The 13,605-nt window shown below is 48.1% G+C and overlaps 4 protein-coding genes across 4 annotated transcripts; 2 read left to right on the top strand and 2 right to left on the bottom strand.

The window, feature by feature from the left end:
• Positions 1-8: 8 nt before the first annotated feature.
• F9C07_2132211 (SNF2 family helicase) lies at positions 9-4,094 on the top strand. Its single transcript, XM_041290254.2, has 2 exons — positions 9-1,303; positions 1,354-4,094. The coding sequence occupies exons 1-2, from the start codon at positions 349-351 to the stop codon at positions 3,948-3,950; spliced, it is 3,552 nt and encodes a 1,183-aa protein (XP_041143501.1). The 5' UTR covers positions 9-348; the 3' UTR covers positions 3,951-4,094.
• Positions 4,095-4,286: 192 nt separating this feature from the next.
• F9C07_2132208 (uncharacterized protein) lies at positions 4,287-8,971 on the bottom strand. Its single transcript, XM_071509118.1, has 3 exons — positions 8,543-8,971; positions 4,916-8,480; positions 4,287-4,705 (listed from the first exon to the last, which is right to left on the bottom strand). Exons 1-2 carry the CDS (start codon positions 8,658-8,660, stop codon positions 5,896-5,898), a joined length of 2,703 nt encoding a protein of 900 aa, XP_071364027.1. The 5' UTR covers positions 8,661-8,971; the 3' UTR covers positions 4,287-4,705; positions 4,916-5,895.
• Positions 4,551-5,753, top strand: F9C07_2063 (putative nicotinamide riboside kinase; the record flags this gene model as incomplete). The annotated part of the gene is made up of 2 exons (XM_041290253.1): positions 4,551-4,705; positions 4,916-5,753. The coding sequence occupies 2 exons, from the start codon at positions 4,551-4,553 to the stop codon at positions 5,751-5,753; spliced, it is 993 nt and encodes a 330-aa protein (XP_041143500.1).
• On the bottom strand, positions 8,909-12,090 carry vosA (velvet factor-domain-containing protein). Its single transcript, XM_071509117.1, has 10 exons — positions 11,301-12,090; positions 11,143-11,210; positions 11,014-11,083; positions 10,809-10,954; positions 10,667-10,751; positions 10,519-10,565; positions 10,354-10,462; positions 9,946-10,279; positions 9,696-9,818; positions 8,909-9,632 (listed from the first exon to the last, which is right to left on the bottom strand). The coding sequence occupies exons 1-10, from the start codon at positions 11,348-11,350 to the stop codon at positions 9,357-9,359; spliced, it is 1,308 nt and encodes a 435-aa protein (XP_071364026.1). The 5' UTR covers positions 11,351-12,090; the 3' UTR covers positions 8,909-9,356.
• Between the last annotated feature and the right edge of the window lie 1,515 nt (positions 12,091-13,605).

Raw genomic sequence — 13,605 nt, 5'->3', positions numbered from 1 at the left:
TGCGACGCCAACAATTTCCAGCCCTTTGAACAGTCTACCTTATGGCAAGAATATAGAAGTGCATGCCTGTATCTGGTACTCGACTAAATGGGCTCCCCAAATCGAACGACTGCAATATCAGCGCTAAGAAGCAGTGAATGTGAATAATTTCTAGTGGATGATGACAAGTATACCTGTCTTGGTTATATAATATACTGCGACAACATTTCTATATTACTACATTGCCATAAGAACAGTCGAGCTACACGACATATATCTTTCTTTGTGACGGATTCTATTCATCTCAAAGCCTGTTATCATTTGTATTTCTTCCATGCACCATTCCAGAAACGCATCACGAATTGGACAATGAGTTTGCCAGGCGCTCAGATATTACAGGTTCAAGAAGACTCTTGTGTAACAACACAGGATAATGATTTCCAAACCCAAAATCATCATTCTTCTGACCCTGAGCCAACAGACAGTACGGCTACGTATATACCGGCTGTCATAAATCCAGGGTTAGAAAATGAAAACCCACCAACATCAACAAAGGAATGTTCAACAATTGGTACATACGGTCCCGTTGAAAATCACAATCTCTACATTCCAGTGGGTACTCTGATGAGGTACACTGCGCAAGATACTGATGCTTTATCGACACCCAAACGTGACGACTTCCCTCATTCAGAAGTTTCTAATTTGGAAAAACACCACTGGATTTGGACCAGCACCTATGCATATAAGAAAGACCATCGCTGGAGTTATGTTCGTGTGTATGTCTTACCTGATGATGTAGGTCGCAAAATTATCCCACGCTCGAGTACACCTTTGAGGCGTGCGCTTAAGGTTATCATGGCGAAGATTGACCGGTCGCCCGCAGCATGGTCTGGATGCTCTTCTCTAGACAATATGACCACTAATATCTCCCAACACTCGAACGAGGATGAGTCACTATGGTACATCTTCAATACTTTGCAAAACCCTGTGCCCAACCCGGACTTGATGAGAGACCAATACACCAAGAAAGCCATGCAACAACTGCTTTCGGTATCACCCAGAAAGGGTGATTACGGCCTTGATGGCTTTGACGATGGTGCAAAGCTACCTAGAGAATATTCTTGTGTTCCGTACTTGCGAACGGCCCTTTACCCTTATCAACGCCGTTCAGCTGCCGTCATGATTCAGCGAGAGGCGCAGCCAACACCCATGCTTGATCCTCGGCTTAAACCTTATGTCACCCCTACAGGTCAGGAATACTACTATGACAAAGAGGAAGGCAATATCATTCGAGAAAAGAGAATGTATTCAGAGCCTCGTGGCGGTACGTTGTTCTGAGTAAGACTGATTCTCCGATCTGCTGACTCCTACCAGGTATTCTTGCTGAGACTATGGGCTGCGGGAAGACTCTTATATGCATAGCTGTCATATTGGCAACTCAAGGTCACTTTCCTCAAGTTCCCCTAGAGTATCAGGACATGGAGCTCCCCATTCGGCCACAAACTGGAAGTCTTCTCGACATGGCAGCTGCAACTGCAGGCCGACTATCATTGCCTTGGAAGAGCCATTTCGATCTCATGAGGCGTACCGGCACCTTTTTTGGTAGATGCATCGAAGCATGCAAAGAGCATCGCGGAGCATATACCATCCCCCCACCGCCAACAAGATACGGAAGCCGGACTGGAGTGGCTTATCCGAGGCCACCTCCTCGGCAGATTCGTCTCTGTTCAGCTACGTTGATAGTTGTACCACCTAACCTTGTAAACCACTGGAAAGATGAGATAGCCAAACATGCTGAGGGAGTCAACGTTCTCGTGATACAGGACAGCTCAGCTCCGGTACCCCCACCAGACCAACTTTTGGAATATGATATTGTCTTGTTTTCTAAAGTTCGCTTTGAAAAAGAAGCAGGTGCGGCATCCAACAACAGACGAAGTTCAACCGCGCCAGACCCATCACCGCTGACGAAACTCCATTGGCTTCGGATCATTGTCGACGAAGGTCATAATGTAGCGGGCCATGGCCATCGAACAAACATGGTTCACATTTTGGACCAGCTTCACGTCGAGCGTCGGTGGATAGTATCTGGAACACCGTCTAGTGGCTTATATGGAGTCGAGGTCAGCTTAGCTTCGCATGAGACTAACGTCACTAGTGACTCAGATCTGACGGAGGCTACAACAGCTGTGCTTCACGGGAAAGAGAAGACCACTATTATTGACAGTGAGCTCAAAGATCTTGACGAAATTCGACGTATTGTTGTCGGGTTCTTGGATTTGAAACCATGGTCGAACTCTCAAGCCAATGACCCAGCTAATTGGACCAAATACATGAAACCTGTCGGAGAGGACGGAAAGCGTCGGAAGGCACAGTCGCTCCGTGTGACCTTGCAGAGTCTTGTCGTGCGGCATCGCATGGAGGTTATCTATAGCGAAGTTCCTCTTCCAAGGTTGTACAACAGAGTCGTGCGTCTTAAGCCGACATTCTATGACAAGTTAAATCTCAACTTGTTCATTTTCATATTGGCTGTCAACGCAATCACTTCCGAACGCAAAGACCAGGATTATATGTTTCATCCACGTAACAGAAAACATTTGAGTCTGGTGATTAATAACCTGCGACAGGCTGGATTTTGGTGGGCTGGTTCCGACGGTGACATCCAAGGAACAATCGATGTTGCCTCAAACTATATGGAGGCCAACAGAGAGAAAATGGCTCGAGATGACATAGATATACTCACAGAGGGCATTCAAATAGCCCAGAAAGCGATTGCCTGTCAGAGTTGGAATGCTTTCAAACAATTCCATGAATTGGGAGTATTTATCCAAGATTTTCCTTATCATGCTCGGAGCATGTGGGCACTCTCGCCATCGCGATCCGATGTTGAGCCCCTTCTGTTGGGTATCTCGCAGGCCCATAAGGCCCAGAGTTTTGTTACCGCACACCTCAATGAGATGTACCCGGAAGAAGGTCTTGCTGGAGCGGGTATAAAGGCTCGGCTTGCGCTATCCGGCCGACAAGGACACCCAGATCCCGTGCCAACTAAGAAAACCACGCCTGATAAGCTGGGTAGCTGTACTGTCAAAACCTTACCACCATCGTCTCCTCTTGCACAGACCAAGTTGGTTGCAACAACATCTGCAAAGCTTACCTATTTGTTGGACCGAGTTCTAGAGCTCCATACTGAAGAGAAGATTATCATCTTCTACGATAACAATAACTCTGCATTTTGGATTGCAGAAGGGCTTGAGCTGCTTGGTGTTGATTTCCGCATCTATGCGAGTACGTTGAAACCTAAAGTTCGAGCGGCTTACTTGGAACTATTTCGAGAACAGGAGGACGTGCGTGTTCTCCTAATGGATCTACATCAAGCATCCCATGGTCTACACATCGCGAATGCCTCGCGCGTATTCATTGTCAATCCGATCTGGCAACCTAACGTGGAAAGCCAGGCGATAAAACGAGCACATCGTATTGGTCAGACGCGACCAGTTTTCGTAGAGACTCTCGTTCTCAAAGGCACCTTGGAAGACAAGATGTTGGAGCGCAGAAAAGCCATGTCAGAGAAGGAAATGCAACAAGCGGAAAGGGACCTGCTCGATGATAGTACCATGAGCTCTATTATCCAGAATGAGCACTTCCTCCACATGGCAGATGACGAAGATCTCACCGGCCCAGCGTACTTGAAGCAACCACCCGGTTTCTTCGACCGCCACGGGCTCCCAATCCCCAAATTGAACGAGTCCCCTTCTTCTGCCAAGAGAACTCCTCGAAGCCGCAAACGGAGACCCGTACCTATTGACATGAATGTGGACACCGCGGGAGACTCAGATGTGGGGACACCTAAACGAAGGAGATCGGATGGTACTGAGTTGCACTCTGGTGGTTTTTCTGAGACACTTCCGTCATTTATGGACTCGGGCGATGGCACTGATGAGAGAACCAACAATTACGTTTCTATTTTCAACTGACTGGGTGGAGTGGTGCCTTTTAGAAATACACCGTGTCATGTACTTGTGTACGGTTTGACTTGTAAGGTCGAATACTGGACAGGAAACTATGATTCAATATACTGTAAGAGAAATGATGCTAAATTGCGAGATCGTAACCTACACATAAACTCCCAAGTAAACATATACCCAAACCCATTGGACATGCAAGTTTTAAACACAAAATCAGCGACTAATACTCCATAAACCCACATTTGTCCAGAAATAGCTACACAGCAACGCTAACCAAATCCGGCAATCCATCACACTTTAGTACCTACCTAGGTAGGCACTAGAACATACACCTGAAATCTAAGGCATCAACAGCAATCAAGATAAACCAACCCAAAACCCACGCTAAGCAATGGTATCATGTATAAAGACCCACACAGCAGAGTGCCTATAAATCCTCCCCCCCACCTTCTATCAGTACCACATCAGAGTCAAAGTCACGGTTCCCTTCCCGTAACGGTTCCATTCCGGTCCGTCAGTCAATCTACACACAAACGGTTTCGTTCACCGAACCTCGCCTGAGAGAAACAGAGAGTGAGAAAAGGAAGGCGTTGAAGTGTCACCACCACAATGGCGTCCCAAACCGGTGTAATCGGGATCTCAGGACCCTCATCTAGCGGGAAAACCACCCTAGCTCGATTACTACAGAGGATATTTTCTAAAGCGGATGAGAGTCTTTTCACGTTTATTGTCCATGAGGATGATTTTTATTTCCCTGATGATCGGTATGTACATACTTACCCTTCCCCTGCATACCTGTGGGAAAGTCTAGATTGAGTTTTCTCCCCTTTTCTTCAAATTATATATATATATATATATATATTATTGTTTGAATTGTTTGAATTGTTTGAGTATTAGTGATTTATTACTCTGAATAAAATTTCAAAAGTGAGACAAAAAAAGAGAAAGTGGAGGTATTGACACCAAAATCCCAGAATTCCATACACAACAACCGCATCCGGGAAAACAGTCCAAGACTGGGATACCATCGACGCAATCGACGTCAAATTCCTATCTTCGGCTCTGTCTTACATCCGAGACCATGGACAGCTTCCGCCCCGTTTGAAAAGCATCCAGGATCTCAATGAGAAGTCGGACTCGGGCGTTGACGAGGGGACGATTCTTCAGTTGCAGCAGGAAGTGGGGGGTCGACTTCGTTCGCTTTTTCAGCAGCAGCAACAACCCGGTTCCGGAAATCAAGGTGCGAGAGCCCCGGCTAAGCGTACAATTGCTTTTCTGGAGGGGTTTTTACTGTATAGTCCTCCTGAATCGGAGGATAAGGATCATGTTCTTCGGTCCGTGCATAAGAATATTGATGTGCATTTGTTTTTGCCCGCGCCTTATGATATGGTGAAGTCGCGGCGGGAGGGTCGGAGTGGGTATGTGACGAGTGGGCCTGCGCCGGAGCCTACTTCGTTACCGCAAAGAAGTTCGGTGTCTGATGAAGTGGACTTGGAGGGTGAGGATGATCGGCCGCCGCAGAACTTCTGGACGGATCCACCGGGCTATGTGGACGATATTGTGTGGCCGCGGTATGTGCAGGATCATGCATGGTTGATCCTACCTGAAGGGGAATCACAGAAGAGTAACACTTTAAGCGCAGACTCTCAGGAGTTGGTCAACAAAGTAGGACAAGGAGTGAACCTGAGAACAAATGCTGGTGTCATTGTAGCTCCTGGAGAAGGCACTAAACCTATGGTAGATATTCTAAAGTGGGCGGTTGAGGAGGTGCTGAAATACTTGGAGAGGAACATCTTGGAAGTACATGAATAGAAGAAAGAGAAAGCCATTCCATGCATATCCGAATTACGATGTATGCGATCCGTAAAAATACAAGTCTCCCATTTATTTTCATCATTTCGGTGATTTTCGATCCAGAGCGCAACCGATACGACTGCCCGATGGACCGACCTGCTCATGCCATGCGATCAATGGGACCTTTCCAACCTAGTAAATGATCGATTTGGTCTCTCAAGGAAAAATCTTTACCTGACTCCACGTCTGGTGCGGATGCGGCAACTGCCTGTTCTTCCTCTTGTACTTGTTCTTCAACTTCTTTGACATCTTCCTCGAGATCAATAGCTTCCTGTTGGTCCAAGGATATGTGATTACTGGTATTATTGTTGTCGAATAACGAGGCGCTGTCAATGTTGTCTGGGGTTTCATGGAAGAGCTCCTCAGTAAAGTTGTTATACTCAGAGCTCGGCTCCCCGCAACCAGGGATCTGCCCGTCCACTTTCGACAAGCCAGCGTTTGCCCCAATAGCTGGTTCCCAAGGGCGATGGAAAACTCTAGAACATGCATGGCTGAGTAGGAGGCACCCTAGCGTACCACAAACTGTAAAAGTAACACCAAGGATGAGAACAACGAAATCTTCCCAGGACGCTATCCAGGTGGGCATAGGGTCATTGATTGATGTCCATACGGCTCTTAACGGCATTGACATAGCCTTGATTACTGGGTTCATATGTTGAAATCCGAATGTCCGCTCAAGGTCTTCAGACTGATCACCACCATCCACAGCTTCCGAACTTCCTCCGTTGGTTTCATCTTCTCTTTCAAGAGCGGACAGGATACATCGGTAGCTTTGTTCTCCAGTGGATGCATTGGCATATAGTCTAGTAAATGTAGCGCGAAGTTGACTCTTATCTCGTTCATTAGCATTGGATGCTGACCCAGGATAGATTCGCGGCAGCCAGTTCCTTGCTGGGAAGGGCATGTTGACTAGCCAAGTAATGCAAAACATTCCTAAGTCCTTTGGCGAACATATGATTTGAAGGTGGGAGACACCGATAGAATATGAACTACTGCTGGGGATATAGACCACCTGCAAGCTTGTATCCGGGGGTTGGAGTCTGCATTGGAAAATTCCTTCTGGCCCTCCGTCTAAGTCGAGAAAGAAGCAGCACTTCTCAGCCCAAAAGCAACGTTCATGTAACCTCAGCGAGCACATCGCATGATACCTCACCGACAAACCTGGCTGTGTGTGCTTGTTATTCTCTGAGACAGAGCTCAAGAAAGGACGTGCTTCAATTTCCTGGTCCACGACAAAGTCCTTGACAATACCATAATTCCTCTGATCAAAAGATCGCATTGGTATCACAAGATCCCTCTTGTCCACAAATTCAGCGAACAAGCAATCTTCCACCATCCTAAACCTGCGGAGATATGTGGTGCGAAATTCAACACCGTACTTGTCAGGAATCAGGAAGAGAATGAACCCACTTTTCCCCGTCTCCAGCTTGGGGAGACCTGGTATGACTAGATCGTACCAGTCACTGGGTGTCTTCCTGAGCAGAGCGATCGAGACGGTGACGACGACCTTGTAAACTCCTGCACGGACATTGGCTGGGTGTTGAACGAAAAGAATCTCATCGACCATGTTAATTTCGGGCTCGATCTCAGGAAATACACGGCGTTCGGGTTCGTGGGTATCGAGAGAATTGTGTTCGTAAAGACCAATGGAATTTCGTTCACAAGTGTCAGGATCTGAGCCTGCTTCTTGCTCTATATCCAGCAGTGAAGCCGGCCTAGTTGAGGGATAGTCGCCCAAGTCAGTCCCAAGTTCTCCCTCCGACCCAGTACCAGAGGTTGGAGGCATTAGTGGGCCATTAGACACCCTTTCCTGACTAATGTTGAGATTAACGAGGTTTGTAAGCGACGTATCGTGACCATCGATATCTCCGTCCTTGATTTTGCAAAGGTCCTTAGTTGCTGATGTGGTGTGCAACATTTCCTCATCTCGTGGCAAACTTGTGCCAGCTTTTTTCTCGTGCGAACCATCTGGGCTTTGCATGTAATGTGCACCGGTAAGGCATATTCCTGCGTCGGATGCTTGTTTCACTCCTACAGCTATCTCCGACAGTAAGACTGGCTTGCTGTGATTTCCTCGAAGAGAATATGACCGCTGCTGGCTTATGTTGTCCATCGTATCACCTATTTCAAGCTGTGCTGTTTGCTCTAGTACATCTAGACGGTAGTCTGGCGTATCGAGATTGTGAATGGCGCCATTATAAGGAGAGTTTCGGTTTGGCCGGGCATCCATGATGTTTGAATCGACATCTGTCAGGCAAGCATCTGTAGCACTTCTTTTCCCTAGATTTAACATTCTGGTCTGGTTACCGCGTTTTGCAAAGTTAGGACGTAAGCCAGGGGAGTGACCATCAGGCAATAAAGAACTCTCTATGGAGCTGTCAACTTCATGATCTGGGTGCAGTACGCGAGTTGTAGAGCTCGTTTCGCTATGAGCTTTACCCAAGGAATGGTCGTTGATGGGGTCGGGGGTTTCAGGAAAGCCCTCGAAGTTCATACACGCCCCCTCACCACCAGGATAGATTGGCTCAAAAAATTCGAACAGAGGGCTTTGAGGGGCAACCTCGCTGGGCTGACTATTCTGACCCCATTTCTCGGATAGGAATTGTATTGAGGCCTTGCACAAAAGGACAGTAGGAGACCTGGTATCTAATATTTGTATCTGCATGTTTGGGGTGCTTTGTACCTGTAGATTGACAATTACTAACACAATAACCATATATGAAGCTCGAGGTGACGAAATCCTACCTCGAGCGAAATCCTAAGTTCTGCGCGTCCGTTGACCTCACCATCCCACGTGCCTCTGATTTCCAGATTGCGGACCTGAGGTGAGCCCTGGGGTACTGGCTCTAGCTCAGGCGTCGACATGATTTGTGTCCAGCGTGGTTTGGAGCGGCAGAAGAAGGACTGACAAGTATGATAAAGAGAGGAGAGGAGAAAAGAGATTGTGGAAGTCAAGTGGGGTGAGGGAGAGCGAGAGCGAGAGTGAGTAAGTGAATGAAAGCAAAGATCACCTGGCACCTACATCAGTGACCATACCCTGTTGCCTGGACAGGATGGCGTTTTCGCTGTCTCCTTGACCGACAGCTCAGTCCGTTTACGGTAACTTCAGCCTGTTTGAAATTAATAATAGTATGGATTCCAGGGTCCTATCAAGCAACGCAGGTCGTGAGCTCCACCGCGCTCAGCTCACCTCATATCTTGATAGCCTTCGAGCGAATATGTACAGAGGAAGTCGGAACATCTCCTTATCCAGAAATCAAAAGTCAAAAGGCAGCAAAGATCGTAATACAAACCATGAGAAGAATGCCCCGCTAATACGGTTTCCCTTTTTTATGTCCCCAAGCGCCTTGTATCTCCCGGAAGCCACCCATTCTGTTCCCATAAAAAAGATAAACACCGGTCCGACAGTCTATCCGGAAAGAAAATCCAAGGTACTCGAATCCAAACGTCCCACGCGGCGTATCACCATTCCCAAAGAAAAGCAAACATAAAAAATAAACAGAATAACATAAAACCCATAATCCTACCAATTGCGATGACAAGCATGAAGCCTGTGCCCATTTAGCGGGGTGTTCCATTAGACGAGCCGGGGTGTTCGAAAGCTGCCTGGCCAGGCGCAGAGCCATATCGATCTGCTTCATTGGTACCAAGCGGCTGTGAGGGGAGGATGGGGGTTGCTGCCTGAGAAGTTTGGTCAAAATACCCTCGTGCCGTTGCGCCGTTGGCCCCTTGTGCAAAGTTGCGACTCCGTTGCAAAGGGGGAAGAATTGTAGAGCTCGCCTGGTACTGTTGCCGTGCATACCCTTGCGGCATCATCGCACCCGTTGAATCCCCCGTCTATTCAAGGATGTTGGCAGTTAGCTTCTCGTCCAAAGATTCAATGGCTTATGGTGCCCATACAGGTGTGCCCGGTGGGTTTACCATGCCCAGCGACTGCATCGTCGCCTGCTGACTTGACCGACTATGGGCTCCTGGGTCTTGCATTTGAGGGACCTGTGCCGAGGGAGGAATACCGTACGACATCTGTGCGAAGTGTGAGTGAGTGAAATGACGCACTATAGGTGTTTGGCCCTAAATCGTCACGTCCGCCGCTATGTGATCTTGTCGACGGAGGTGACGTAGGCACCGGGCTAGGCGAGGTCTAACGAACCGCATAATCTGGAACACCCGTGTGTCCGGTGGGATACCCTTGCATGATAGGAGTTGGATAGGCCCCTGGTTGGTTTGCATACATAGCCGCGGTCTGCGGATAAGCTTCCATTTGACGCATCCGCCCATCGTCATACATGCCTCGGTTACCAAAGTCGATTGACGTGCGCTGCCGCTTGACCGGACCAGCATAATAACCGTAGTCTCGACTCGCAGCAGCGGCAGCTGCTGGGTACCCCCCAAAGGTATTCCCAGGCATCTGAATCGAAGAACGATCTGGAGAACGAGGAGGAATCGGTTGGGGATAATCCTCCGGTCGCGGCACTGATCGCTTTCTAAATCCTAAGTCAGTTCAAGAGCTCCGGCAATACTGGAGACGGGCGTTTTCTTGTATAGTTTTGACACTCACATCAACGTCCGCGGCTCTTTTCGGATCCTCAATTTTACACCCTGGTCTGCAAATGATCTGGACAGGAAAGTCGACTCTGCCATACCAGGAAAGCTCTTTGGGGGAGACACTGGGGCTCGTCAGTGCCAACGATTTTAGCAGAGAAGCTTCTCGGTGCAATCTTACCAGTGAAGCGGTCTGAGATGATGGACTTAATATGAGTAACCATATCTCTGCGTGCCTAGTCAGCATATACGCTACTTTTCCTAGTTCCTTCAAGTGCCCTCGGTTTCCACGCAATAAGCCACGACGGAGAGATGTGCAGTGTTCTTACTTTCGCATTTCAAAAAGGGTGAACTTTAGCCGAAAATCTCCCTCAACTTTCACAGACAGGTCCCCAAAGACAAAGAAGCCCCCATCTAGACCGGTCAGTTCAGCCAATTTAACGGCTACCACACCCACCGGGGTCAGCGTACCGTTGTTGTCGACGTCCTTCAGCCGATGAAGTGACGAGACCAAAGTACCGGTCAAAGCCGTGGATGGCGGCACGGGAACTGGAACGTCATCTGAGGGATCGAACAAGCTGCAGCACATAAAATAATAGGGACTTTGCAGATAGTGTCTACGAGCATCTGTTAGTGAGCGGATCCTTACGAGATCATCTCAACTCGAGCCACCTACTGCGCAAGATAAGTTCCATCCTCTCTTACTCGGATCTGTACTATGGGTGGGGGATCGACTGGCTTGCGTTCTGTGTAGCCAACCTCCGGTCAATACCCGCTAGTTGCCGGACCTTGCAGGCTCACGTACCTTTCTCTTTCCCACCGGCCACGCGCGCCCGAGTGGGCTGCTGGCGAATGATTAATTCAAAGTCAGAACTGGGGGACAACATTGTCAGCGGGAAACCTTGGGGAACTGGGTAAGAGTTGAAGTTAGTAGGGACACAAGGGAAGCTCGATAAAACACACCTCTGAGGATCGCGAGTAAGAGAGGCGTCTGGGAACGTCGACGCACTCATAAAGGCGAGATATCGAACAAGACGAACCAAAAAGGAGAAAGAGCCAAAGGATCCAGATCGGGATACCCGTTGAGAAGATTGCAGGGAACCACGAATGAAAGAGTGGGATACTCAGGGGAAGACAAGTTGAAGGAAAAGGCAGAGAGAGAGATCCTGTGGTTTTACAACAAGGCAAAAAAAAAAAAAGCCACGGGACTCTCGAACCTCAAGCCGGAAACTTGTGGTTCGACGAAGCACGAATGATACACAGTGGGGGGGTTAGAGGGGAATGGGGGAGGGCGATGGTGGTTAATGATGGACACCACGGTATGATTAGCTAGTCGTTAGAGCTTCGACTAGAACCTAACAGGCCCGGAGTGGAGACCAGAGTGGGAGTCAATCGACGTTGCCTCTTGTTGCAGCAGCTGAAACGACAATTGCTCTTGCGAGATTGAGGAACTGGTTACGAAAACGGCGCAGAGGTTGGAAAAGATGATGGTGTCGTCAGAATGCAAGCGGCAAGAGCCAACCGAGCACGGTTCCAGACAAACCTTAACTCGGGCAGGTGGAGGGCAAACAACCAAACTTGAGAGCTCTCTCACTTCTCTTTCTGTCTATCTTCTCTCTTCTTCTCACTCCACTTTTTTGCTGCCTTTTGCAATTGAAGCACCCTTTTTTTATACTTTTTTTTTTCCTTTCCCTTTCCCTTTCTTTAATTTTCCTCTTCTGGTCTTCGAAGCGGATCAGATGATGAAATGCAACCTTTTCAAAGTCACCCTTCGAGGAGGAAAAAAACGAAAAATATCAGTGAAAAAACTGCTCTCCGACCGTGCTGTTTAGATCATCCAATAGACGTTGATCTTGATGTTGAAAAAAAAAAAAAATTAAGCAAGGAAGAAAAAGAAAAAGTACAAATATAGAAATGACTAAAAAAAAAATCAAAAAAAAACCTAAGGCGAGCAGCGAGTGGCGCGGGATTGAGCACCGCCTAATTGATAGACCGTAGCTGAACGATGGGTCAACAAAAGTCGCCTCTTGGGTCCTGACAGGCCTCTGACGCACACACACACACACAAATTAATGAAGGTAAAATAAAGAGGGGACAGAAAAAAAGTTTTAGGGTAAAAATTTAATAGACTGGAATCAGAAGACAACCAGACAAATGTGAGTGGTGGAGCTGTACCAAAGCAAAGAACAGCACCGGCCACCTTTCGGCCGTCAAGTCCCAAGCGGTGTTACTGCCAGAGGAAGGGTCGACCACGGTTGAGAAGGCGGGCTAAGGTGTGTATCAGTCTCGACGATCCGACAGGAACCGTAGCGGCATAGAGATGATGCGCACATTTGCAAGTTCTTAAATGATAAGAACAGGGCAATCAAAGGCGAGCTTCAGTTCGGCCACCTGCGCAAGTCCAAAGTCTACCTCGCCTAGGGCGATTCGATCAACGACTGATTGGGCTAAGCATGAAGTCCGCCGCGTTTGCGGCAGCCCAACACTCGCTTCCCCGAGCAAACCCCAACCCACAGCCGCAACGGTTTGGCCTCGTGCGAGCGGAGATGGTGCCGGCTATGCAGGTGATCTGACCCGTATCTGGGCGCCACGCAGGGTCTCCGATTCAATTTTTGACGATAGGGCAAGATTCTTTTGGTGGTCGGTGCACGCGCCTAAGCATTCCAGTCAGAGTCTGGTCTTTTATTCTGCGTCTTCGAGATCGGCCCTGCACGGTACTTAAACTCTGGCTGCCCGTTCGCGTGCCGGGTATAAGACTTTCATCCGTAGATCGCTTTTTTTTGCTTGGGCACCTTTTCCTCCTCTTAGTGTTTAGCTTTCAAATACGAATGTCACGTTCCCCTGACGACTAAAATTAGCGTCAATTTTGCCAAATAACAATTAATGTCATATCAATGCAAGACAATGACCGGATAGCAACCAACCTAGGTCTTATGTCATCCACGTTTGGATCCGTGTTTCAAGCAGAGCGATCCGAGGGAGGAGCGACGGTCAAGAGAGAGGATTCCAGGGCTCCTCAGGCCCACTCAATGTCCGTTGGTTTGACTTTTAAAGGATCATTAATAAACCAGATTCTGACACGAAACATTTCTTTTTTAATTCTCCTGTTTGGAAATACCTTCTTAGCGGAAGTCGCAGTGTATTGTTCGTCGATGGGAAAGCTCGGGGTGGCCGATAGCGCAGCAACTGCTCGACGTGATGGATAACGTGAGTTGTGTCACGAGATACCACAAATGTGCTGTTTCTTTCCTTCCTCACGAGAAGACTA

The sequence above is a fragment of the Aspergillus flavus genome, chromosome 2 (assembly GCF_009017415.1).
Source record: "Aspergillus flavus chromosome 2, complete sequence".
NCBI classification, from domain to species: Eukaryota; Fungi; Ascomycota; class Eurotiomycetes; order Eurotiales; family Aspergillaceae; genus Aspergillus; species Aspergillus flavus.
The sequence above is the reverse complement of the archived record's forward strand: the minus strand, read 5'-3'. Positions and strand labels throughout refer to the sequence as shown.

Excerpts from the sequence above, each read along its gene's own strand:
- vosA (XM_071509117.1), bottom strand. The coding sequence starts at position 11,350 with ATGAGTGCGTCGACGTTCCCAGACGCCTCTCTTACTCGCGATCCTCAG. Across the intron at positions 10,463-10,518 it reads CATCTCAGACCGCTTCACTG|TGTCTCCCCCAAAGAGCTTT; the intron begins GTAAGATTGCAC and ends GACGAGCCCCAG. Across the intron at positions 10,280-10,353 it reads AAAGAGCCGCGGACGTTGAT|AAAGCGATCAGTGCCGCGAC; the intron begins GTGAGTGTCAAA and ends CTTAGGATTTAG.
- F9C07_2132208 (XM_071509118.1), bottom strand. The coding sequence starts at position 8,660 with ATGTCGACGCCTGAGCTAGAGCCAGTACCCCAGGGCTCACCTCAGGTC. Across the intron at positions 8,481-8,542 it reads AGAACTTAGGATTTCGCTCG|AGGTACAAAGCACCCCAAAC; the intron begins AGGTAGGATTTC and ends TTGTCAATCTAC.
- F9C07_2132211 (XM_041290254.2), top strand. The coding sequence starts at position 349 with ATGAGTTTGCCAGGCGCTCAGATATTACAGGTTCAAGAAGACTCTTGT. Across the intron at positions 1,304-1,353 it reads GTATTCAGAGCCTCGTGGCG|GTATTCTTGCTGAGACTATG; the intron begins GTACGTTGTTCT and ends GACTCCTACCAG.